Genomic DNA, 24,598 nt, shown 5'->3' with positions numbered 1-24,598 from the left:
CTTGGTAGTATTTTACCTGCTCTTCCTCGTGTTTTTGGAATGGTTCTTATAGTCTCATTCTGCTGCCCCTAGGACAGCCCCCGCCCCTTTTTTAAAAACATTCTTAATGTTATCCCTTTAGGTCCTATTCCAGACTCAAGGAGGTTGTCCCAAGTCCCCTTCCCTGAGGCTGGTGGTCGAAGGAAAGGAAACCGCTGTGCAGTCACTCCCCACAGCTCCCCCAGGTTGGCTGTGGCTAAACTATAACTGGATCTAAAAGGGTATCGTGACAGTCACATACCTACTCGCTGGAGAGCTTTCCTCTACCCCAGCCTGTGTAGCAGCTGTCAGGGAAGCCAAGGAATTGAGCACAGGCTGGTTTTAGAGGGTACATTTGGGATCTGGGAGTCGAGAGAGGAGGCGGCCCAGGACCACACCAAAGGTTAGGTGTAGGACCCTGAGAGCACTAGGCTGGCAGGGTGCTGGGATGTACTTCCTGCCTGGTCCCCTGAGGGTCGGGGGATCTGGGCTCTGTCCCTCCTCTTCCTTATGCTCCTGCTCAGGAACTGCCCAGGGCCCCCCTGCCTTTCTCTTTACTCACCATCCTTACCTCCCCTGTGCAGTGGGCAGCAGTGCAGTGACACGGGCAGGGTTGCTGTCCCACCCCACAGGTGAGGGAACTGCAGGGCAGAATTAGGATTCTCCCGAGGGCTGTTTGGGGGGCAGGGGAGCAGGCAGGATTAGATCCTGGGACTCAGTCCAGTGCTTCTAACCTCCCACCAAAATCCACACCCAGAGGTTCCCACACCCAAGGGTCTCGTCTGCCTCTAGCAAGTGGTGTCTGTTTGCATCTAGTTCTGAATAGGGTGGTGGATTGGTCCCAGCTTAGAAAATAAAGCAGTGTAGTTGAGAAGCAAGTCCACCAGCAGCCTGGGTTTGAACTCTCTCTGCCTCTTAACTAGCTGTTGGGTCCTGGATAAGTTATTTAACCTGCCTGTGACTCCATTTCTGTGTCTATAAAATGGGTGAAAGTGTTAATAGGTGTTGAGTTAATAGGTGTTAAGTGCTTGGAACAACCCCTTCCCCAGCCCAAGCTCTCAGTGACAACTAGCTAATCCTGTTCGGGGTGTGTATACAATAGGCACTTAGTAGTGACTTAAAACCAGGGCCTCTGTTGTCATCCTCACTACCCTCCTAGGAGGAAGATACAGCTGACCGCCCCCCTGCCCATGGGGGAGTCCAAGAGGCAGCCCTGCCCCTCTGCCGTGTGGCACTAGGGCGGGGTGGGCTGCACAGGACCCAGAATGGAGGGAAGGGGAAAGCCAGTTTTATTGAGCTAAGTTCTCAGACCTGGGGCTTAGGTTTCCCCTGCAGGAGGCAGGGCCCCTAAGTCTGCTCCCCTGGGTCCCAGGCCTGCCTGCACCCCCACCTGTAGTCTCCAGCAAGGAGGGGACCCTTATTTGGCAAGGGATGAATATGTGAGCGACTGTCCACCGGCAGGGAAAGGACAGAGGGCAGCAGGAAAGGCATGGGCCACCACAGGCAGTGTCTCTCCTGCCACAAACAACGGAGGACAGGAGCTCCAGGGCCCGGCCTTCCTGCCCTCGGGCACTGGCTGGCCTGGGCCTGCCCTGGCAGCGCAGCATCTTGAAGGCTTGGGGTGGGGATGGCCAGGCTGCCAGTCCGGGGCAAGATCACTCAATCTCCAGGATGAGGTCGTCACCCTCCAGTGTCATATCTGTAGTCACGTGGACCTTGCGGACAGTGCCCTCCAGGGGCGAAGTCACTACAGTCTCCATCTTCATGGCACTGAGCACACACAGAGGCTGGCCCTTGGTCACCTTGGCCCCTGCTGCCACCTTGATGTCTATCACCTTCCCAGGCATGGGTGCCCCAATCTGGCCCTTCACATCCTTCAAGGCCTTGGGGTGGAAGTGCATCTCCTGCAGACGGGAGAGGATGTGAGACACCAGGCCCTGCCCATCCCCACCACCTGGCTGGCCCTGGGGGGCGCTGTACCTTCATGGCCTGAGTATCCTTGACCAGAATGGATCGCAGCTGTCCATTGAGCTCGAAGAAGACCTGCCTCTGGCCGGCCCGGTTCAGGTCACTTATGGCCAGGGCTTTGATGTGCAGCGTCTTGCCTCGCTCCAGCTCCACCTGCAGGGAGGGTGTGGAGGCTCAGAGCTGGGGCGGGGTCAGGTGGGGGGAGGGCAGCCCCCTGACCCAATCCCAGGCAAGTCCCCCCTCCCTGGGTCTCAGCTCCTCACTTGTAAAGGCCTAGCTCCCTGGTCTCTTAAGGGTACTTTGTGAACCCACAGCTCACGAGGCCCGGTGACAGCCAAGCCAAAGCCTGGCACTCTAGATGTGCTGGGGTCCTTAGGGATAGCAGGAGTGCTGGGGTGAAGTGCAGATGGGTGCCAGTGCCACTGACCTCAAACTCCTCTGCAATTTTGGGTCCCTGCAGGAAGAGGCGGGTATTGAGGCTGTCCAGGGGGCCAAAGGTGGCAGTGAAGTCCTTGAAGTGGCCAAAGACGTCGGGGTACATGGCCGCTGAGAGTACATCCTCTGGGGTCACCTCCTCCCCATGCCGTTCTATCAGCTCCTTCTCCAGTGCCTGCAGATCCAGGGGAGGGAGGGAGGCTCCGGGCCGTCCCTCCACCCTTGGCAGGTCCTTTAGCACCTGAGTTGCAAAGCAGAGGGTCAGGCCTGATTCCTGGACTCCCCTCCGCCCCACCACGTTGTACTGGGCCTTCCTTACCTTGGAGCGAAGGGGCTCAGGGAACCCCCCGTGGGGGATGCCAATGTACCCCTGCAGGAACTCCACCACTGAGCGGGGGAAGGACAGCTCTTCTGCCTGAGCTTCGGCCTCTGCCCGGCTCAGCCCATTCTGCACCATAAACTGGGCCAGGTCCCCCACGATCTTGGAGGAGGGGGTTACCTGAGGAGAGGGGACCCCTGGGTTAAGGTGCCAGGCACCGTATAGAGGCCCATAGGCAGGGGTAAGAGCACTGGGCCTGGCTCACCTTGATGAGGTCGCCCAGCATCTGGTTGGCCTCCACATAGGCCTTCTTGACCTCCTTGAACTTGGAGCCGAGCCCCATGCTGTATGCTTGGAAGTGCAGGTTGGTGTACTGGCCCCCTGGGATCTCGTTTTCATACACATCAGAGTTGCCAGACTTCATGGTGGCCGTGCAGTCAAAGGCCGCATACAGTCCCCGGGCCCCCTCCCAGTACTCACTGTAGTCAAACACACGGTCCAGGGGCACCCCTGCAGGGAGGCCAGAGGTGGAGAGGGCTTGGAAATGTGCTGAGCTTCCAGATGCTCCTTCCAGGACCCCAGGGCCAGGTCAGGCCACATTGCAGACGTGGCTGATGGAAGGCAAGACCAGGCCAGGCCAGAGCATCTGGATTCTAGGATATGCCCAGCTCTGCTGGGACTGGTGAGGGCTGCAGCTCTGAGAGGGGAATGGCCTTGGGCTGCGGCTGTTCCTACCTGTGTCCAGGGGAGTCCCTCGGGTACAGGCCACCAGGGCCCCCATGCTGGGCTGTGAAGTCATTCCAGACATGGAGTCAGCTGCCACGTCTACCACATCAGCGCCAGCGTGGGCACAGGCCAGCATGGCTGCCACGCCCGCCCCTGATGTGTCATGGGTGTGGATGTGCAGTGGGAGGTCAGGGAAGCGGTCTCGGAGGGAGGTGACCAGCATGGTGCAGGCCATTGGCTTCAGCAGCCCTGCCATGTCCTAAGGGAAGAGGGGAGGAGAAAGAGAAAGACGGTGAGGAGGGGGCGTGACATGGGGGGGATGAGGGACATGGTGGGGAGACTCCTGGGGGTGGGCTGGGCCTGGGCACCTTGATGCACAGGATGTGGGTGCCAGCTCGCACCAGCTCTTCAGCCAAGCCCATGTAGTACTGCAGCGAGTATTTGGTACGGCTGGGGTCGGCCACGTCACCCGTGTAGGAGATCGCGGCCTCCACCACACCACCGGCACTGCCCGCCGCCTCCATGCCCAGCAGCAGGTTGGGCAGGTAGTTGAGGGAGTCAAAGACCCGGAAGACATCCATGCCATTCTCCTTGGCCACCTCACAGAACCTGAGTGGGTAGGAGAGCTCAGGGGTTAGCGCCATCCCACTCCCTGCAGCACATCCTTTTCTGCCTCCTCGCCCACTTGCAGCCCCTGGGGAATAAGGTCTGAGGGTCGGGTCTGGCAGGGGGCGTGGCACCCACAGAGCCAGGGGGCACCACAGTATGTCCATAGGGTGGACAAGGCCTCTCCAGGGCAGCCTGGGCTGGGCAGGGTCGCCCCAGCAGCATCCGGCAAGGAGCGGAGCTGTCCTGTGCTAGTCGCATGCAGTGCAGCTCAGTCTGCCCAAGTTCGAAGAATCTGCTGGGGGGACAGTGAGGCCTGGGTTTCAGTCCCAGCTCTATACCACGTGGCCTGGGACAAGCCACCTGCCCTCCTGGGGCCTCCACTGGAAGCCCTCCCAGTTCTCTGACTGTAACTTGCAGCCCTTGCTGGGTATAGCTACCGAGAGACTTGGTTTCAAGCCTGCTGTGGGGAGCGCAGGCCATTGCATTGCGGCCTGGCACCTGCCGGGCCACATCGTGCACTGTCTGCCCACCAGCCCACCCCAGGCTCACTTGAAAACCACATTGTCGGGGTAGTTGGTGTAGCCCACGGCATTGGCCCCCCGCAGCAGCATCTGGAACGGGATGTTAGGGACGAGCTCCCGGAGCTCCTGCAGCCGCCGCCAAGGGCACTCGTACAGGAAGCGCATCGCAACATCAAATGTGGCTCCTGCACAGGGACCAAGAGGCCCAGGTCAACCCCGAAACGTCCTGGGGACCCCACCATGCCCTGCAGCTCTGCAGCCTGAGCCTCTGGCCCTACCACCAGGCCCTGCTCATCTTCAGCGTCCCTCGCATCCCAGCCACGATCCCTGCAGACTTTTTCCTTTGCTGATCTCTTGGGATAGCTCAGGTTTACTGTGTCCTCTCTGCATCCGCTTTCACAGCCCTCACCCCATATTCTCTGTGCTATAATTAACAGGCAGGCATCTCCTCTCTGACCCTGAGCTGCTTGGGTCTCAGCTCTGCGATCCCATGCCCAGCACCAGGACTGGCTAGAATGGGCACCAGTCACTATTTGCTAAACACATGAATGCTGTGCCTTGTTCAGTTCTCACTCGTTCCCTCAGTGTTAACATCTCTAGCTATTCCTGGAGAGCCCGAGTGGCCTGCCTGTACTGTGGATACCACATTCCTTCCATGCACTGTCCCACATCCCACCCCATCCCTCCTCCAGCCTACCTCCCCAGTTCTCTATGCTGAAGAGTTTGCTGAAGTTGTGGGCAACGTAGGGGGAGATCTTTTTGAGATCGTGGGTTCGCACACGCGTGGCCAGCAGTGACTGGTGGGCGTCCCTAAAGGTCGTGTCCATCAGCAGCAGCCCCTGGTGGTTCCTCACCGCTCGAGCAAAGCCCTCGGGACCCTCCCGCAGCAGGATGTCTCTGAAGCCAGCCGGGGGCAGGCCTAGGGCAGACTGGGGCGTTAGTACCCATCCTGCAGGGGGCAGCCTCCTCTTTGTCTCCCCTACGAGGTGGCAGAATGAATCTCACCTACCTATGGGCACCACAGGGACAATAGGGTCCATGGGGCTGGGGCTGGCCTTGACGGGGATCGGGGTGGTTGGGCCGTTCACCATGACGTGTCCTGGGGAGAGAGTGGGCAGTGGGTCAGGGCAGGCTGGGCAGAGCCTGAGTTGAGGGCAGAGTCGCTGGGCTCGGGGATGGGGGGATTCCTCCAGGATCCCTGGTCTTCCAGCTGGCCCCTGTCCTCTCCAAAGCCAGGGCCTCCTGGGTCCAGGCAGTGGGGACCTAATGACGGCCACATGGATGGGAAAGGGGGCCTCTAAGATCAGGAGCAAGGAAGGTGGGCGGGGTGGGAGGGTGAAGCAAAGGAAGAAGGTGCAGGACCAGATTGAGGACCGAGGCAGGGGCTGCTGGGAAGCTCTCTGGGCAGGGGGCCAGAAGCAAGGCATCTGGGAGGGGAGAGAAGGGCAGTCTCGGGGCCGGACCAAGGTAGTGCAGCAGCTTCTGGGCCCGGTTCTGTGCAGGCCGCAGCTGGAATAGCTCTGGGTTCTCATCGATGAACTGGGTGTCCACGGTGCCTGCCAGGAACTGCTGGTTGTTGAGCACATTCTGCAGGAAGGGGATGTTGGTCTGCAGGACAGAGGCGGGTGGGAGGGTGTCACCGTGCAGCACAGACAGGGACAGGAGAAGCTATAAGTGCCACCCTAGGCTAGCACAGCTGCCCAAGTTCCCCAGGGCACCATGCTGAGGTTCAAGCCTCCCTGTGGAGTGGCGTTCCCCCATCTCCTCACCAGACCCACCCCCGTTCTGGCAGAGTCCCCTGAGCCGTGAGGGGCCTGAGCCCGTCCTGCCCTCCTTGCTGGCCCTGGAGCATGTGCTGAGCCCCACCTCCTCCTTCCTCAGGGATCTGGAAATAAGCACCTCCTCCCATCCCACAGCATAGAAGATGGATTCGGCCTTCCCCACAGCGGTGCGGCATAAAGCAGCCCCCTTCTGGCCCTGCTAGCTGCACCTCTTCAAAGAGGCTCCCGCTTCCAGCACCCTCCCCGCCACACACAGCACACGGCCATGCCCTGATAGTCTCCCTACGGCCCCTCCTTCCAGTTAAGGGGGCACCTTCCCAGCCTTCTCCTGCTAACAGCTCCCACCGGGATGTTCTCTCCCTGGGCTTCCAAGACATCTTGCTCCCCTCCTTCTCCTCCCTGGTCCCCACTGGGGGCTCCTCCCACCTCTGCAGGATGGAGTTCTCAGGGCTGTCACTGGGCCTCTTCCCACACAGCACACTCTCTCTGGGTGGCCTTGTCCTGGGCCTCCAGCTCCAGACCCAAAGTGGAAATGCCTCCTGGGCATCTGTCCTTGTGTGTCCCTCACACAAGCTCATCAGGTCCAAAATCAGCTTCTCTCACCCAGTCCTCTGCCTTCTGCTGGGTGTCTCACCATCTACCCAGTTACCAAAACCTCCGCTAAAATCACCCTCACCCCCCACTCCCGTGCCACTGGTCAAGCCAGACGACTCTACCATAGCCATCTCTAGACTCCGTGACCCCTGTCCTCAGGCCATGCCTTCTGCCGGGTTCCCTCATCATGGCCACCTCTAGCCACACCAATCTTGCCTTGTGCTCTCACACCTCCACACCTGCCTGGTAAGCTCTTCCTGGAAGTCTGAACTCGGAGACCTTCTTTGTCCTCATCCCCCACCCTCACGGTGGAGCCGGATGCTCCCTTTCTAGGACTCCATGGGATCAGCTGTTGGAAAGTTCCTCCCTCAGCCTCATCATCTTTTGCTTGTCTGTATCCCTCACATGCCCGGGAGCATGGGTGCTGTCTGAGGGACCGGTGCCCATGTGCTTTGTGCACAAGGGCCCCCAGTGCTGCTCGTTAAACAGCTGGGTGACAGAATGACGCTAGGGCAGGGTAAAGTCTAAACTAACCTAGAGGCCACATGGGGGCCTGGGAGCCAGCGCTGTGAGAGATGCCCCATGACTGCAAGTGGAAGGGATTCCAGTGTATGTGTGCCTATGACCATATGGCTACAGCCTGGCTGTTACTTCAGAGAAGGCAGCTCCATGTGTCACCCATCCGTGATCTCTGTTGGCACCTTCAGGAGGGACTCCAGGCCCAGCATGAGCTGCTGGGCCCTGTTGCTACTGTGAGAGATTCTACCAGTTCCCCCAGGGCTCCTATCACCTGGAGGCCCGGAATGGGAAGGGTGCCTCCCCAGCCAGCTTCCCACTGGCGGCCACTGCAGAGTGGGGCCCAGCCGACATTGCCTCGTGCCTGTCTGGTGTGACCAGTCTGCCTGTCTGCCCCCGAGACGAGTCAGTGCTCCTCTTAAAGATATGGGGACGTTTCACCTACGCCAAGGCATGGCATTTGAGATGAAGAAGCCAGTTAAACCAGCTAAAGAACCTAGAGCCACCTAGGGGTGGGAAGGATCCTAAGAGGCCTCCCGGTCCCACCCTGCATGTCCCTTTTGTAGACCCCTCCCCCTTTGTAATTTTCAGAGGCTCTGTCATCCCATCTGTACTCCATGGGGATAGCAACCAGGCCCATCTGGTTCCTGGTACCCCATCTGGAGTTGGTACCCCAACTCCCTGCACAGAGTGGCACACAATGGATGCCAGTAAACACGTACGTTTAGAGTGAATGAAAACATTTTTGATGGGGAGAAGAGGAACAAGGGGATATCTAATGCCACTGAGCAAGAGTTGACCTGGGCTAGGATCCAGTGCCTTCATTTTACAAATGCAACAGCCGAGGCCGGGGGAGTGGCAACGGTAAGAATGGCTTCCAGCGGCCAGGTGGCTCAGCCCCTCACAGGCTGCTTCATTTCTTCTCCTCTCAGCCCTATGAAGCACATAAAATTAATACTCTTTGGCCTAGATAAGAAAATTGTCTCAGTGGTTAAAAAACTTGCCCAAGGTTAGCTGGTGTACCAGGCAGGATTAGAGTTCCGTCTGTTTCCCTGAGGGAAGGGAAAGGATCTGAGTAGCCTGAGGACCAGGAAGTACTTGGGGGAGGTGGTGACTTGCCTTGTTTCCCATCTGGGCAGCCACGACGAAAGACCAGAGTGCCCGACCTGGTTTCCAGCCCTCAGCGCTCCCACCCAAGCCCCGGATCTCGGAGGTAGAAAGCAGGTTTCCAGCCCCCCCCACCCCTCCCACCACTCACACACACCCCGAGAGCCCCTTCTCAGCTGAGCCGTCTAAGCCGAGCTTGTCCCGGGCCACTCCTCCAGGGAAATGGCCCGGTGAGGGCAGAAGCTGGACGGAGGGGCTGTCGGAACAGCCAGGACCACTAACGCACAGCTTCAAACAGCGTGCCACCACCGGCTTGCTGGGAACCGCGCCGCGCAGACCAATTGGGCCGGAGGCGGAGACCGGTTGGCTCCAGAGCGCACCAGGCAGGGCGGGGAGCCCGGGAAGGAGGAGGGAGGGGCCGGCAGCGGGGGTGGAGCACGGCGCCAGACCCAAGGCCGAGCCCTCTCGGCCCCACCCTGCGGGAGCCCTGCCTGGGGGGAGGGGGAGGAGGGGCATCGCCCCAAACCCTCTCCTCCCCCCCGCAAGGCCCGTGCCTGTTGGGGACCCTCCACGTGACTTGGCGATGCAGAACGGTTATGACCTTCAGCGTGTCTGTGAATGCAAGGGTCCCAGCAACAGTGCAGGTTTGCACCCGGCCCTGCCTGTGGGTGCGGGGACGTGTGGGTGTGTGGGCATGTGTGGGTGTGTTCGGGAGGGTGCCCAGCGACATGTGACAAAGACTCTCGTCTCTGGGAGATGGTGAAGGGGCCCGCGAGCTGGCGCTTTGTCTGGCTGTCTGCAGAGTGACGGTTCGCGCAGCGGCAGCAGGCGCCAGTGCGGTGCAGGATGCAGGGGCGCCAGGGTGGCCGGGGGCGCGCGCGCCTGTGCCAGGGTGAGTGCACTGCGGCGGCGCCGGGGGGCTGCGCGGTGGGTCCGCGCCGGCCCGGGCCTCGGGCGTGACCAGGAGCCACCCGTGGGCCCTGCAGTGGCCGCGTATCCAGGTGACCTCGGGAGCCGGCCTGGGCCCCGGTGGGTCCCCGCGCGCCCCTCCACGTCCGCTCTCCACGTGCGTGTCCACGGTGCGCGTGCTCGTTGGCTCGCACTCCCCTGCCTGTCACTGCTGCTACTGCCGCTACTGCCGCCGCTGCTGCCGCCGCCGCCGCCGCGCCGCGGAAAAGGTGCAGGGAACCGAGTGAGCCGGGGCCGCGGGCCCGAGCGCCATGGGCCGGAAGGCGTGCGTTGGGCGGCTGGTCAGCCCCGGGCCTCACCCCGGCGGGAGAGCCGCCTGGAGTCGGCAGGGGCCGGCCGGGCCCACGGGGAGGCCGGCCCGCGCCCCCTGAGCTGCGGACACCAGGTGAGGGGGCCGCGGGGGACAGACTGGGGGTTGGCCAGGGAGGGGTAAGGGCCACGGGAGGGGTTGGGGAGGGGCACCTTAGCAGGCGGGGGAGGGGATGGCGCCGAAGGGATGCCGGAGATTCCAGGGGACGCCAGGGAAAGGAAGTTCCGGGACCCTCCCTGCTCTCATGGCCACCTCCGCTTCCTGCCTCAAGCCTCACCTTGTCCCCAGAGCCCGGACTCCCCCTAACTACTTGGGAAATGTGACCTTTACTCTGGGGGCCCTGGCCCTGCAGGCTCCAGCCCTCTCTCAGCCTTGGGGGACCCCTTGGGCCTCTGACCCTGACCCCACCCCCAGGCCAGGCTCTCGAAGCTGGCCCCGGAGGCTGGGTCTTGGGGCAAGTGGGCACCTGTGCCGGACCCACCTGTGCCTGGGCTGTGACCCTTCCCTCCAGGGCGCTCACCATGGCCCCGCCGCTCCTGCTGCTGCTGCTGGCCAGTGGAGCGGCCGCCTGCCCACTGCCCTGCGTCTGCCAGAACCTGTCCGAGTCGCTCAGCACCCTCTGTGCCCACCGAGGCCTGCTGTTCGTGCCACCCAACGTGGACCGGCGCACAGTGGAGCTGCGGCTGGCTGACAACTTCATCCAGGCCTTAGGGCCGCCAGACTTCCGCAACATGACGGGGCTGGTGGACCTGACACTGTCCCGCAACGCCATCACCCGCATCGGGGCCCGCGCCTTCGGGGACCTGGAGAGCCTGCGCTCCCTGCACCTGGATGGCAACAGGCTGGTGGAGCTGGGCACCAGCAGCCTGCGGGGCCCCGTCAACCTGCAGCACCTCATTCTCAGCGGCAACCAGCTGGGCCGCATTGCGCCAGGGGCCTTCGACGACTTCCTGGACACCTTGGAGGACCTGGACCTGTCCTACAACAACCTGCGGCAGGTGCCCTGGGCCGGCATCGGCGCCATGCCTGCCCTGCACACCCTCAACCTGGACCACAACCTCATCGACGCATTGCCCCCGGGCGCCTTTGCCCAACTCGGCCAGCTCTCCCGCCTCGACCTCACCTCCAACCGCTTGGCCACGCTGGCGCCCGACCCGCTCTTCTCCCGGGGGCGCAACGCCGAGGCCTCGCCTGCCCCGCTGGTGCTGAGCTTCAGTGGGAACCCCCTGCACTGCAACTGCGAACTGCTGTGGCTGCGGCGGCTTGCCCGGCCCGACGACCTGGAGACGTGCGCCTCCCCGCCCGGCCTGGCCGGCCGCTACTTCTGGGCGGTGCCTGAGGGCGAGTTCTCCTGTGAGCCGCCCCTCATTGCCCGCCACACGCAGCGCCTCTGGGTGCTGGAGGGCCAGCGGGCCACACTGCGGTGCCGGGCCCTCGGCGACCCCGCGCCCACCATGCACTGGGTCGGCCCTGACGACCGGCTGGTCGGCAACTCCTCCCGAGCCCGGGCTTTTCCCAATGGGACCCTGGAGATCGGGGTGACGGGTTCCGCGGACGCGGGGGGCTACACCTGCATTGCCACCAACCCTGCCGGCGAGGCCACAGCGCGGGTAGAACTACGGGTGCTGGCCTTGCCCCACGGAGGGAACGGCAGTACCGAGGGGGCCCGACCGGGGCCCTCGGACATCGCCGCCTCAGCCCGCACTGCTGCCGAGGGCGAGGGGACGCTGGAGTCTGAGCCAGCCGTGCAGGTGACAGAGGTGACCGCCACCTCGGGGCTAGTGAGCTGGGGGCCAGGGCGGCCGGCGGACCCTGTGTGGATGTTCCAAATCCAGTACAACAGCAGCGAGGACGAGACCCTCATGTACCGGTGAGGAGGCGCTTCGTAGTCCGTGGCCCCCAGCGTCACCCCCAGCCGCCCTCCTCTGAGCCCAGCTCCACCCTCTTGGGCTTGGCCACCTCTCCTGCTCCTTCTCTCTCCTCGGGGCTTCCACACACCCCTCCTCAGCTTCTGAGCTGCCTGGGCCGAGTGGGGGCTGCAGGGGGCGGGGAAGGGGAGGCCTCGGTTGTGGCAGAGCCGGTGAGGCCTCCGGTATTGGCGGCCGTCTGCATTTAAGCTTGTGGGCTTGGCCCGCACACGCATGTTGTTCGTGCGTCTGGCGTGTGATTCTCCACCGCCTCAAGGCCAGCCCTGGGCCCGGGTGTCAACGCGCACACCTTTCCGGCCTCTGACAACCAGCTCCAGGGCCACATGCGCCTGTCTTGTTTTCTCTGCCTTCTTCAGTGAACACACAGGCCCATGCGGTCCTGGGGAAGGGGGTGCTCAGAGCTGGGACCTGGGGGCGCGTGGTGAGGCTGGTGGGGGGTGGGCTGGGGCCTGGGCCCCCGTGCCTGTGCTCTGACCGCCTGCCCTTGCCCGCAGGATCGTCCCAGCCTCCAGCCACCACTTCCTGCTGAAACACCTGGTCCCGGGTGCCGACTATGACCTCTGTCTGCTGGCCCTGTCACCCGCTGCTGGGCCTTCCGACCTCACAGCCACTAGGCTGCTGGGCTGTGCCCACTTTTCCACGCTGCCAGCCATGCCCCTGTGCCACGCCCTGCAGGCCCACGTGCTGGGCGGGACCCTGACCGTGGCTGTCGGGGGGGTGCTGGTGGCTGCCTTACTGGTCTTCACTGTGGCCTTGCTGGTTCGGGGCCGGGGGGCCGGGAATGGCCGCCTCCCCCTCAAGCTCAGCCACGTCCAATCCCAGACCAACGGGGGCCCCAGCCCCACACCCAAGACGCACCCACCACGGAGCCCCCCGCCTCGCCCCCAGCGCAGCTGCTCCCTGGACCTGGGAGACACGGGCGGGTGCTATGGGTATGCCAGGCGCCTCGGAGGGGCCTGGGCCCGACGGAGCCACTCTGTGCACGGGGGGCTGCTCGGGGCCGGGTGCCGGGGCATGGGGGGCAGCGCCGAGCGGCTGGAAGAGAGTGTAGTGTGATGGCAAGGGAGCCAGCCCGGGGTGGGCGGCAGAGGGTGTGGGGTGGGCAGCCTCCTGGCCCGGTGGGTCAGTGCTGCCTGGGAGTCCCTCCTGGTTTTACCCTGGGTCCCTTGGGCAGGACAGGGGGCCCTCTCCCTGGTTCTGGCCTCCAGTCGGGCAAAATGGGACAGGTCCCTGTGACAGGTGCTCATGGCCTCCGAGGCAGGGGCTACAGCCACCAAGTGCAAGTCTTGTTTTTCTTTATAATAAAATTACTGAGGTCACCTCAGCGCTAGTCTCTGGTCTTGCCCTGCTAGGTTCCCTGAAAAGAGAGGGGGGACTCCAGGCCAGTGGAGGCACAAACAAGACAGGGTCAGCGCTGGGGCTACCAGCCCCGTGGAGGCCCAGCCAGCCTGGGGTGCCCTCAGGCCCTGGAGTGCTGTGGGGCCCAGCGCCTCTGTGCTCTGTGCCCACGTCTGAGCGCAGGGAACGCCCCTTCCTGACAGCGCGTGGGCAGGATGTCTCGCCCTCACCTGGCATGGGCGTTACAGTGCACAGGGCAGCAAAGGGAGCGGGTGGGAGGCGGTGCAGCCCTTCTGGGCAAAGGGACTTGGGCTAGTAACGTTCTTAGCAACTCAGTAAGGAAGTTCCCATTGGCTCCCGTGGGTGACAGCCTATTCACTGTCGGCCAGGGCACCTTCTGGATGTATAAAATGTCGTCCCAAAGGGACTGGAAAGGGACTTGGAATCCCGTTCCAAGTGAGAGCCCTGCTCTCAGTCTGGAACCCCCCTAGAAGATTCCTGTCAGGGATGCAGGCCCTGAGCAAGATCCTGGCTCTCAACCGCTCCACTGACGCCCCACTGACGCCCCTCGTGGCTTTGCTCTTGTTGGACACCCAGGGGCAGACACCAAGGGGGACCACGCCCACACGGCCACTACTCTAGTCCCCACCTCAAGGAGCCACAGTCACGGGGCGGCGTGCCCTGCCCTGCCTCCTCCAGGCCCAGGTCCCTGCCAGCCTCTGGCCCAGACAGGCCTCCTCCAGCCTTCAAACAACCACTGCTCCTGGGCGTCAGCTGGGAGGAATCAGTGCTCCAAACACACTTCCAGGCACGTGTGGCGCGGCCCGTGCACCCAGTGCTTCGAGGACATGCAGGTGCCCGGATCCCGCTGCGGAGGGTGGGCGTGGCACCCCAGGTCCGCAGTGCTACACCTGTGCTGAGGGGTGTGTGGCCCTTTCTGCCTAAGGGGGCCCACTGTGGCTCTGATGGCAGCCCAGTGAGAGTTGGCGCGATAAAGTGCGTGCGTACACGTGTGGCAGGCCAAGCTCACACACTTGTACGTGTGCATGGCATCGACACACACGTGTGCCTGTCCGCCCAGCCCCGGAACACATACCTGGATGTGGCCCAAGAGAGATCCTGGTTTAAATAAAATGAAACAAGGTCTTCAACAGAGAAGAGCAGGAGAGCGTGAGCCCTGCAAGGGGCCGCGGAGAGAGGGTGGAGAAGGCACGGGAAGCGGGGGAGGGCAGGCGGCCTGCAGGGCTGCGGCGCGGCGTTGGCAGGGCCAGTGGCCTGGTCCAGGTGCACATTTGGGCAGGATGCTGGTGCCCCAGCCTGCTGTCAGCCTCCCACCTTCCTCAGCCCCTCCACGGCCCCCATGGCCCTGGTCTCCCTTCTCCACCTTCCAGCTCTAAGGCAGTGGGTGCTCAGGAGCCCTCCAGCCCGTAGGACAGGTGGAGGGTCCTATGGCCCAGGGGCACAACCACGGCAGGGGCCAGCCAGGGTCACCAACAGGACAACACAGAGCAACAGAAGCAGGCAGGCGAGGGGTGGGGTGGCCGGGCCCCCTGCACACCGGCCACCCCCACCGGAAGCAGCCCTGGGACGCCGTGGTGGGAGACCAAGCCCCCGCAGCGAGAAGCGGGTGGAGCACACAGCGTCACGACACATGTGCAGGAAACGGCCCCCCGGCCGGGAGCCCTAAGGCACCTCACGGAAGTGCGGAGGCCCCGTAGCACGGACCCCGGGAGGTGGGCCGAGCCCCACAGGCTCCTCCCTCCCACGTGCTTTTTCAAAACGCTTCTGCACCCTCGGAGCACCTGCCAGACACCGTGGAGCACGTCAACAGGTGAGGGGAATGACGTGGGGCTGAGAGAGGACAGCGCTGCCCACGCGCCCCAGACCCAGCGCCGAGCCTGGACGCAGCAGGGCTGGAGCAGCCGAGAAGGAGAGGGCGGTGCGGAGGGGCCGTCAGCCACCCAGCTCCCCGTGTGCAGTGGGCAGGGGACGGTGCCCTCAGCACGGGGAGAGCATCCCCCGGGACTCTCAGATGAGGAGGAGGAGTGGGTCTGCCGGGCCGCCACCCTCCACAGGGGGCTGGGCAGCGTGATCCCCGAGGGGCAGGGCCCCGTCCTGCTGGCCCTCCTGCCTTGCAGAGCGTCTGGCGACAGCGTCTGCCCAGGGAGTGCCCGCAGCTGCTCGAGCAGCGCTGGCCTCAGGGACAAGACAGTGTGTGGCTGTGATTCCATCTCCAGCTATACACAAGTGACAGGGCCTGACCGAGAGGCCAATGGGCATCTCGGGCCTGCAGACTCTCACCTTCACGCCTCGGACTCTGAACTCGGCAAGGGCTCTGCTCATCTTCGTGGCGGCTGTGGGGTGGTCCTTGCCGTGGGCGATGACTTTGACCAGCAGGGAGTCGTAGTGGGGGGAGATGACGGCGCCTTGGAAGGCAGAGGCGTTGTCCAGGCGGATGCCCATGCCCTCCCCGCTCCGGAACACCTGCGGGGAGAGGCCAGCGTGGGCCGGCAGGGTGCTGAGGGCCGTACACAGGTGAACCCCAACTCTGGCTTGTGAAGTCCTTACTTTCTGCCAGCAAACTCAGGGGCACCCCACCGTGTGGAGGAAGGGCCACAGTCACCGCTCGCTCCTCCCCAAGAGGAGAAAGGGGGCAGGACAAGGGATGGGGAGGGCAATGCCCCGCCAGCCCCAGGGCTTGGCGCCTAGCACTCAGGGCTGATGCGGAGCCTGCAGGGCACGGAGGGACCAGGGCAAGCCGGCCAGATCCAACCGCCCGCCACCCTGCCCGCCTGACCAACCCTCTTGCTTTTCAGGTCCGTCCATTTGTTCACTCATTCATTCCACAGCACGTGTGCCCACCTCATGCCAGGTAGTGGGGACAGAGCAGCTAAAACAGAGTCCCCTGCTCGCAGGGGGCAGACATACAACTGAGGAAGCACACACGGGTGACAAGGATGCTGCAGGCCAAGAGCAAGGCAAGCCGGGGCAGGCCAGGGGGCGTTTAACATACGAGGTGACAGGGAAGGCCTCGGCGCCCCCCCACCTTCCCGTCCTATTAAATGGGAGGGGCCAGCGAGCGGATGATTAATACTAGGGACAGGGAGGCAGGCCAGATGCAGGGAGACACCCAGGAGCCCACGGGCCCAGGAAGGGAAGCAGAGAGAGAGGGGTCGGAGAGGCGGCTCATGGGGACGCACGGGGGCTCCAAATGGTCCGATGCGGGGAGGGGGACCACGGCACGGGGACAGGGGCTTGGGGCGTGGACATCTGTGGAGGGGGCGGGAGAGCCTACACCCGGGTCGTGTGCGGCACAGGTCAGGGAGACGGGGCGGGAGGGACAGCCGGGGGCCTTGGGACACACGCTGCACCGTATTTCCGCGTCTAAGGGACACAGGCCCGTGTTCGATAAAAAGGAACTCAATAAAATATTTAAGGGTGAACACGCAGCTGTGAGCAGGAACTGTCAGCTAAAAATATTCTGCGGTAAACCAGGCTCGGAGGAGCCAGGCCCCGGAGGTGGAGGTGCAGCAAGGCAGCACTGCGTCTCCGAGCTGCCCCTGCCCGGCCGAGGGCAGAGAAGTCGGGGCCGCCCAGCACACAGCACTCTGGCCTTGGGGCTGGCCCCCACCTATGGACTTGGGCCCTTCCAGAAACGAAACTCCGGCGGCAGGCAGCTCTGCCTCAAGCCGAGCAGCTCTGCGTGGCTTTCAGAATCCGGACAGCTCGCCTTCCCTCCCCGGCCACCCCCCGTCACTTGTCTCAGGAACTCGGGGTCTGTCTCACAATCCCCCTCGCCCTGCTCCCTGGACTCCCGCACGCATCCTGCTTCCTCAGAGGCTCGGGCCAGATGGGGAGCACTAAACCAGCAGAGCCTCTGACAGCACTGCTGACGTGCAGGACTGGACGTATCCTTAGCTGATGGCATGAGACAGGACCAGGGAACAGGAGTCCCAGCAGGCCAGAGGGCTCCTGCCTGCAGCGGGCCCAGAGGCTGGGGTGGAGGGGAGGGGAGGGGAGGGGAGAGAGGAGTGCCCAGGGGAGCCCGCCCAGGCCCCCTCTCAGCCCCTGACAGGCCGAGCCTGCCTCTCGGTCTCCTCCCTGGCCCCCTCCATCTCCCCGACTCCCTCATTCATCCCTGGTGGGTCCCTGGGCCCAGACCGTCCCCTCCACTGAGACATAACGGGCCCCAATCCCTTGCTGCACCCAGGGTCTCCCTCAGACTGAAGGCAGGACAGAAGCCAGCAGCGCTGCTTGGTGGGCAGTGAAGCTTTGGGTTCTTGTGACACGAGTCAAGGGCCTGGGCTTCGTTCCCAGGGACCCTGCACTTGGCACCCAGCTGGTCTGCTCCCTGTTCCACGTGATCCCCTCCGCTGGCCTTTCCGGCCTGTGCAAATGGTAGTCTCTCCCCAGGAGCGCTCTCCCCTTCAGTCCTGGACAGTGCCTGGCTCCCACGTACTCTCAGCCAGCTTCCGGTCGGCTCAAGCCAGGGGCCTCCTTCACTGCCGGGCCCACAGCCTCCCTCGTGCCCCCGGGAAAAGTGTCTGCAAGCAGGCCGAGACTGGTGGCGGGCTCAGTGGGAAGGCAGCCCTACCTCAATGCGGCCGGTGTCTGGCTGGAAGCTGCGCGAGGGGTCCTCAGTGGTGACCCGGCACTGGATGGCACAGCCGTTGATGCGGATGTTCTCTTGCCGCAGGCCAAGGTCAGGCAGGCTCCGGCCCTCGGCCACGTGGATCTGGGCGTGGACCAGGTCCACACTGCAGGATGGGGGAGAGGCAGAGGAGGGGGAGAGCGTGAGGCAGGGGATGGGCGAGGGCAGCCCCGGCCCCGCCGCCCCTGCCGGCTGACCCTTCGGCAGCCTCCTCCCAACCAGACCAGGCTGGGAACCCGCGGGGTCTGAATGAGGAGAACGCGGCAGCCGGAGGGGCGGCTGAAACATTAGCGTCTGCCTGATCTCGCGCCCGCTCCCAAACTGCTCCTCCCCACGCTCTGCGCTACTCCTTCCCTGGGGTCTCTCTGTCCTCCTGCCTCCCCCAAACCCTCCCTTGGTCAAGCCCGGATCTGAAGGCTCAGACCCTCATTCTTAAGAGCGGTATGTGCTACAGGGTGTGTGCTGGGTGGGGCTGGGGGCCAGTTTGCAAGATGACAGGATTATAGTGAAGGCCAGGCTTGCTGAGATGGGGCCGAAGCTACTGGAGGGTCCACACCGGTGGGCACCATCGTGGTCAGGATGCCACCCTCCCAGGACCTATGTTTCAGCTGGGCTTGTCCCCAAGAAAGACCCTTCAGAGAAGATCTCAGAGTACAAAGCTCTCCAAATGTGCCTGGTTTTCTAAGCACACCCTCACTGACTGCCATGCTCCTAAGGTCAGCAACAAATCTAAGTGGAACAGCTGTTAAAAAAAAAAGACTCAGGGCTTCCCTGGTGGCGCAGTGGTTGAGAGTCCGCCTGCCGATGCAGGAGACACGGGTTCGTGCCCCGGTCTGGGAAGATCCCACATGTCACGGAGCGGCTAGGCCCGTGAACCATGGCCGCTGGGCCTGTGCGTCCGGAGCCTGTGCTCCGCAACGGGAGAGGCCACAACAGCGAGAGGCCCGCGTACCGCAAAAAAAAAAAAACAACCCCAACAAACAAACAAACAAAAAAACCAGAAGCATCAAATCTGTTATATTTCACCAGAGCCTGTTAAAAAAACAAACAAAAAAAAAACTCAAGGTTTTAAATTTATTGTCACCGAGGCTTATGATAAGGACAGCCTGGGAACTACTACCCTGGCGGATCTTCCTCCGTGTTTTCGTATTTCCTGCTAAACCACTCCACAGCAGTGAGGAGAATTACCACACATCGCCGCGTCTGTACACCGCAGACCATGGCTGTGCTCTTTCCAAGCTTCACCTCCACAGTAATGCTGAGTCACTGTGATTCCCACCAGAGGAGGAGCCCGAGGGTCACAGAGGCTGCAGCCCACCCAAGCTCTACGCAGCCAGTGACTTGGGAGGAAGCTGCACCCCAGTCTGTGTCTGTCTGACATAAAACCTCTGCTCTCGAGCAAGCGAAGACTCCCATCCTTAGCACAACAGGCTCAGAACAGGCTCAAGATTGAAGAAAATTTTACAGCAACGCAATGGGGAAAAGTCTCACGGGGCCAGAGGGTGAGGCCGGAGCATGTGCCTCGACTCAGCCTTTACCTCGAGAGAGCAAGGACTCTGAGGCCTTCCGTGCACCTGCCGGGCAAAGGCAGGTGCCCCAGCAGCGTCCTCAGTCTCAGGTGGGGTCAGGGGTCGGGGAAGGAACTGTCCAAGAAGTTCCATGGTGAGATGGACTGGCCCAAAGCTAGGGTGTAACACTTGAAAGGCTCAATGTATGTATTTTGAAACAATGAAAGGCCATATTAATTGTTTATAAAATGGGCAGGTTTTTTTGGAATGTCTATACGCAATGCTTGTGGGAGAACAAATTGGAACAAGGGGTCTCGAAGGCTCTTTAGGTGAGATGTTGCTTATCCATTGCTCAGGTAATCCTACTAAAGGTGTCTGTCCTCAGAACTCTTGAGAGAGGTGGGCAAAGATTTAGGCCCAAAGATGTTAACTGACACACCCTTAATAACTACAAAAGCCAAACAATCTGATTGTCTAAAAATAGAGGAATATGTAGATAAGTTATAAAATACCCAGAAGATGGAATAGTGTGCAACCACTTAAAGTATTTGGAAAGAATGGGAATGCCTTAGACAAATATTAAATTTTAAATGTAGAATAAAAGTTCTATACAAAACATCTCAGTTGTGTCAAACTACTTATGTAGTAAACAAAGATGGAAAGAAACCAAAAGATTTAGTGTGGGCATAGGAGACACAACACAGGGCTGGAGACGACCAGCTGTGTGACCTTGAGCAACTCTCTTAACCTCTCTGAGCCTCAGTTTCGTCATCTGAAAAATGGGGTTGATTGGCACCTTCTTCCAGCGAGGTCATGATGTGTAGCACACAGCACAGCCTGCCGGGAACCTCCTCAGCATCCCGTTTCTGAGGGGTGGGGTTCTGAGTCATTTTTATTTGCTTCTTTGTACTAATTCTTACAATAACCATGTAATGCTTTTATAATAATAATTTTCATAAAAAGTAAGTACCTGGATCCCTAAATATTCTCTACCAGTGGACAGTGAGCCGAGCTCCTGCTGCCCACTCCCTAGGAACCACCTGATGTGGATTTCACACAAGATGGGGGAGACGCCCCTTCCCAGTACTGCTCCCCGCCGTTTGCAGCCGCGGGCTGGTCACGGAGGCTGCCCCTGCGTCACTGGGCCGACCCCGTGCTCACTCGGTGATCTCCTCGGTGACGGTGTGCTCCACCTGCAGGCGCGAGTTGACCTCAATGAAGTAGTGCTTGCCGTACTTGTCCACCAGGAATTCCACCGTGCCCGCGTTCTCGTAGCCCACCTGTGGGGTGGCCGCATCAGCAGGGGCACCGTGGTGGGAGCCCAATGGGGAGGCAGGCTCATCCACTGGGCTGGTTCCATAATAGAACAGACGGTGGCAAACCCCGCCCCCACCGATGGCAGGCGGCCCACCAGCCCTGCCCCGGGAGGCGAGAGCCCAAAACCCACAATGGGCCCCGGCCTGGACATCTTACCCCAGGCCTCCACAGGAACCTCTAAGGGCTGCACACAGCTTGTCCGGGTGAGACGCGAGCAGAAGCTCCTGTCTGGCCCAGACGGTGCCCTCTACCCAGCAGCTCCTCAGCTTTTGGGCACAGGCCCACCTGCGCATACCCTGGCCTCTCCTGGACCCTTCTTATTCTTAGAGGGTCTTCAGAAGGTTCCCCTCTACTTTACTCCATCATCACTTCTGGCCACTACCCAAAGAGATGCCATTTGAGAGGAACCAACAGATGAGGCTCTAACTCAAACTACAAGCCTAATTCTAGCTTCACTTCTGGTCCTACCAAAACCACAAACTAGACTTCACTCAGCTCCCTCAAATCTGTTCTGGAAGGAGACACAGCATAAGCCAATAAGTAAGACCAAACTCAAGGCAAGAATAGTCCTCTTATAAAGGAACCAAAATCTCAACTATCATCAGACCCCAATCAACGCCGCATGTTAGCCGTGGCTGGCTTTCCATTTGGGGAAGGTTACAGAAGCGTCCGTGGTCTGTGGGTGCGGGCTGCCTGAGAGCCTGAGGGAGCTCGGCTCTGGAAGGAGAGCAGGCCCAGGGGCCCACCTGGCAGCCGGGGAGAGCAGATCTGAAGAAATGTCCACTCGGGCCTCTGGGATGGGGAGGCAGAGGCGGGGGTAGGATGCCTGGCCTCTGAGTGGGGGTGGGGTCAGGAGGGCCCCAGCGGAACAGAGAGCAGGGTCCCTGCTGCAGCCTGGTCACGCGTGGCAGGCACTTTCCCGGGCCGGCCTGGGGGCAGTCACTCCACATCCCTGCAGAGCAGAGACAGGCGGAGGAGGACCTGGGGAGCAAATGGGTTGCAATAGATGTGATGTAGGGGACAGTTAAGAGTAAGCGAGGGGCTTCCCTAGTGGCCCAATGGTTAAGAATCCGCCTGCCAATGCAGGGGACACAGGTTCCAGCCCTGGTCCGGGAGGATCCCACATGCCGCGGGGCAACTAAGCCCGTGAACCACACCTACTGAGCCTGCGCTCTAGAGCCTGCGAGCCACAACTAGAGAAAGCCCGCGTGAAGCAATGAAGACCAAGCACAGCCAAAAAAAAAGAAGTGAGGAAGAGATGCCTGAATACTGTTCCTTAATCTTAAGAGATCCCACTGACTCTCACTCCCTTTGTTCCCGGGGTTCGCTGGTGCTGCGCAGAAACTCAGTCTGTGCAGAGGGCACTAAGGAGGGGCCAGTGGCTCTTTCCCTCCTCCTCTCAGCCTTTCTGGTCTCCAGGCTTGGCCTCTGGGCCCAGCGCCTCTGAGGCTGCAAAGCAAGGATCCCGAGGGCCCCGCATCAGCCCTCAGTCCTCCTGCCCCTGTCCCGGAGCTGGTCACCGTGGGCCTCCCTGCTCTGCAGCAGCTGGCCACATCTGGACCCCAGCAACCGCCGGCCGTGAGGCTTATGCCAGCAGGAGCTCAAAGCAAGCCTGCAGGAATGGGCTCCTTGTCTCCACATGGGGAGGAACCCGTGCCCTTGGCTTTCAAACTCTGTCCCTGAGAGCCCCTGCCCTTCACCTGCTTTGCAAGTTTGACAGAGTCACTGGTGAGCCGGCTCCGAAGCTGGGGGTCCAGGTGGGCAGCAGGGGCGATCTCGACCACCTTCTGGTGCCGCCGCTGGATGGAGCAGTCTCGCTCGTACAGGTGCAGGATGTTCCCGTACTGGTCCCCTGGGGTGGAGGTAGACTGTGCTCAGCTCCTCCTGGGGCCCAGACACCCCTGAGCTGCTGACGGTCCCCGTGCAAGCACTGTGGTCGCTCGGCACGGCTCCCAGTGGTGTCTCAGCCAGGACAGAAACGGGTACAACGGAGGCCTCGGGCCTGACCAGCATGGCCTCACAGCCCACCTTCCTGGGGAGGGTCTCCCTGAGGGAGAGCCCCTGCAGCTTTCCCCAGGCCAGAAGAAGCGGGTCCTTGGCAGCTGCCTTGCGCTGTGGCCCTGGGAATGCGCCCCACTCACCCAGGATCTGCACCTCAATGTGGCGCGGCTTCTCAATGAACTTCTCCACGAAGAGCGCCCCATTCCCGAAGGCGGCCAGAGCCTCCGAGTAGGCCCGGGTGTAGTTCTCCTCCAGCTCCTGGGAGGGCAGGCGAGGGCCAAGGAGACAGTGAGCCCCAAGCTCTGCTGTGCACGGCCCCGCCCGCTCCCAGCACCCCAGTCCCTCTGCAGGTGGTCTCCCAGCCCTCGGCGTCTGCTCACCTCGTAGCTCTGCACGACCCTCATGCCGCGCCCCCCGCCCCCATAGGCGGCCTTGAAGATAATGGGGAAGCCATAGGTGTTGGAGAAATCGTGAGCCTCATGCAGGGAAGTGATGGGGGCGTCTGTGCCGGGGACCACGGGGACACCTGTTGGGAGACAGGCAGGTCAGGCCGAAGCCCGCCAGCAGCGCCCCCGACCCCGGACAGCCCTCCTCAGGGGCTGCATGGCCCCCATCCTCACCTGCAGTGATGGCGATGGCCCGGGCCTCCACCTTATCTCCCATCTTGCGGACCACCTCAGGGCTCGGCCCAATGAACCGAACCCCGGCATCCTGGCAGGCCTGGGCAAAGTCTGCTCGCTCTGACAGGAACCCATAGCCAGGGTGCACAGCATCCACGTTGTTTTCCTGGCGGGGGTGGTGGCGTCAGAAGAGTGGAGCTCGCCTCAAAGCCCTTCACACAGGCCCGCCCAAACCCTGCAGCCCTCGCGCCTGCCCCCCTCACTTGCTCCATTCACTCACTGACTCATTCCTTCACTCACTCACTCATTCCTTCACTCACTCATTCACTCATTCCTTCACTCACTCATTCACCCATTCCTTCACTCACTCACTCATTCACTCACTCATTCGCTCACTCACTCAGTCATTCGCTCACTCACTCAGTCATTCGTCCCTTCACAGGGACTCACTGCCAGCAGCATCAAGTTTTGGGGGGGCAGGCACAGGACCCAGGCCTGGCCCTCAAGAGGCTCCCATCCCAGCCCAGCCCAGCCCCGCTCACCTTGGCCACCTTGATGATGTCTGGGATGTGCAGATAGGCCTGCACCGGGGCGAGGCCGCGGCCGATGAGGTAGGCTTCGTCAGCTTTCTGTCGGTGCATCTGGCCAGTGTCCTGCTCCGAGTAGACAGCCACGGTGCGGATGCCCAGCTCCGTGCAGGCCCGGAACACACGGATGGCGATCTCGCCTGGGGCCGGGGGTGGGCAACAGGATGGGAATTTAGATCCCTGGGTCCTAAGAGACGCAGAAAAAGGGGCAGGGAGCTGGGGCAGGGGCTGGACACTGGTTCCCGCTGTGCTCACCTCTGTTGGCCACCATGACCTTCTTGATGGGCTTGTACTCCAGGCGCCGGACACTGGGCGAGGCAGCGGGGGCAGTGGAGGTTCGGCGGATACCTAGGAGCCTCAGGCCCCCACGGACAGTTTGAAACTTCAGCATCTAGGGAGGGAAGTCATGGCCAGGTTAGAGAAGCCTCAGCTCTGGGAGGGTTCCCAGGAAGAGGGGGGGTCCCGCGCCAGCCTCCCGGCAGCCCTGCATGAAAGCCAGCACCACTGCTGCCTCGATTCCTCCCTGCGGGGCTGAGTGACTATAGGGAAGGGAGCAAATTCACACCCAGATGGCACCCCAAGCTTACCCTAATACTCTAATACTCACTATAATTTCTAAAGCACCGCACTTCAAGCTTTTAAAGCAATTTCAGAGACCAGCCAGCAGCCCTGTGTGACCACAGTGTATAATGTCAGTGTCCCTTCTGCTGGGCACAGCCGTCCAGGCAGCCCCAGACTTTAGAACCCTCGTGCCCCACACTGACCCCTGCGTCCC

General features: G+C 61.8%; 2 protein-coding genes across 2 annotated transcripts; one reads left to right on the top strand and one right to left on the bottom strand.

Moving 5' to 3' along the window:
- Positions 1–1,290: 1,290 nt before the first annotated feature.
- Positions 1,291–24,214, bottom strand: PC (pyruvate carboxylase; the record flags this gene model as incomplete). The annotated part of the gene is made up of 20 exons (XM_079708189.1): positions 1,291–1,922; positions 1,999–2,139; positions 2,414–2,662; positions 2,741–2,920; positions 3,006–3,250; positions 3,476–3,725; positions 3,835–4,075; positions 4,625–4,781; positions 5,294–5,515; positions 5,606–5,695; positions 6,060–6,204; positions 15,441–15,623; positions 17,734–17,896; positions 20,460–20,578; positions 22,316–22,467; positions 22,757–22,874; positions 22,997–23,142; positions 23,237–23,402; positions 23,779–23,963; positions 24,079–24,214. The coding sequence occupies 20 exons, from the start codon at positions 24,212–24,214 to the stop codon at positions 1,674–1,676; spliced, it is 3,537 nt and encodes a 1,178-aa protein (XP_079564315.1). The 3' UTR covers positions 1,291–1,673.
- Positions 10,380–13,120, top strand: LRFN4 (leucine rich repeat and fibronectin type III domain containing 4). Its single transcript, XM_079709084.1, has 2 exons — positions 10,380–11,743; positions 12,296–13,120. Exons 1-2 carry the CDS (start codon positions 10,395–10,397, stop codon positions 12,855–12,857), a joined length of 1,911 nt encoding a protein of 636 aa, XP_079565210.1. The 5' UTR covers positions 10,380–10,394; the 3' UTR covers positions 12,858–13,120.
- Positions 24,215–24,598: the final 384 nt, after the last annotated feature.

This window comes from Hyperoodon ampullatus (assembly GCF_949752795.1).
Source record: "Hyperoodon ampullatus genome assembly, chromosome: 7".
Classification (NCBI taxonomy): Eukaryota; Metazoa; Chordata; class Mammalia; order Artiodactyla; family Ziphiidae; genus Hyperoodon; species Hyperoodon ampullatus.
This window is presented reverse-complemented; position numbering and strand designations above follow the sequence as displayed.

Coding starts and splice junctions, on each gene's coding strand:
- LRFN4 (XM_079709084.1), top strand. CDS start 10,395: ATGGCCCCGCCGCTCCTGCTGCTGCTGCTGGCCAGTGGAGCGGCCGCC. Junction 11,744..12,295: donor GACGAGACCCTCATGTACCG/GTGAGGAGGCGC, acceptor CCTTGCCCGCAG/GATCGTCCCAGCCTCCAGCC.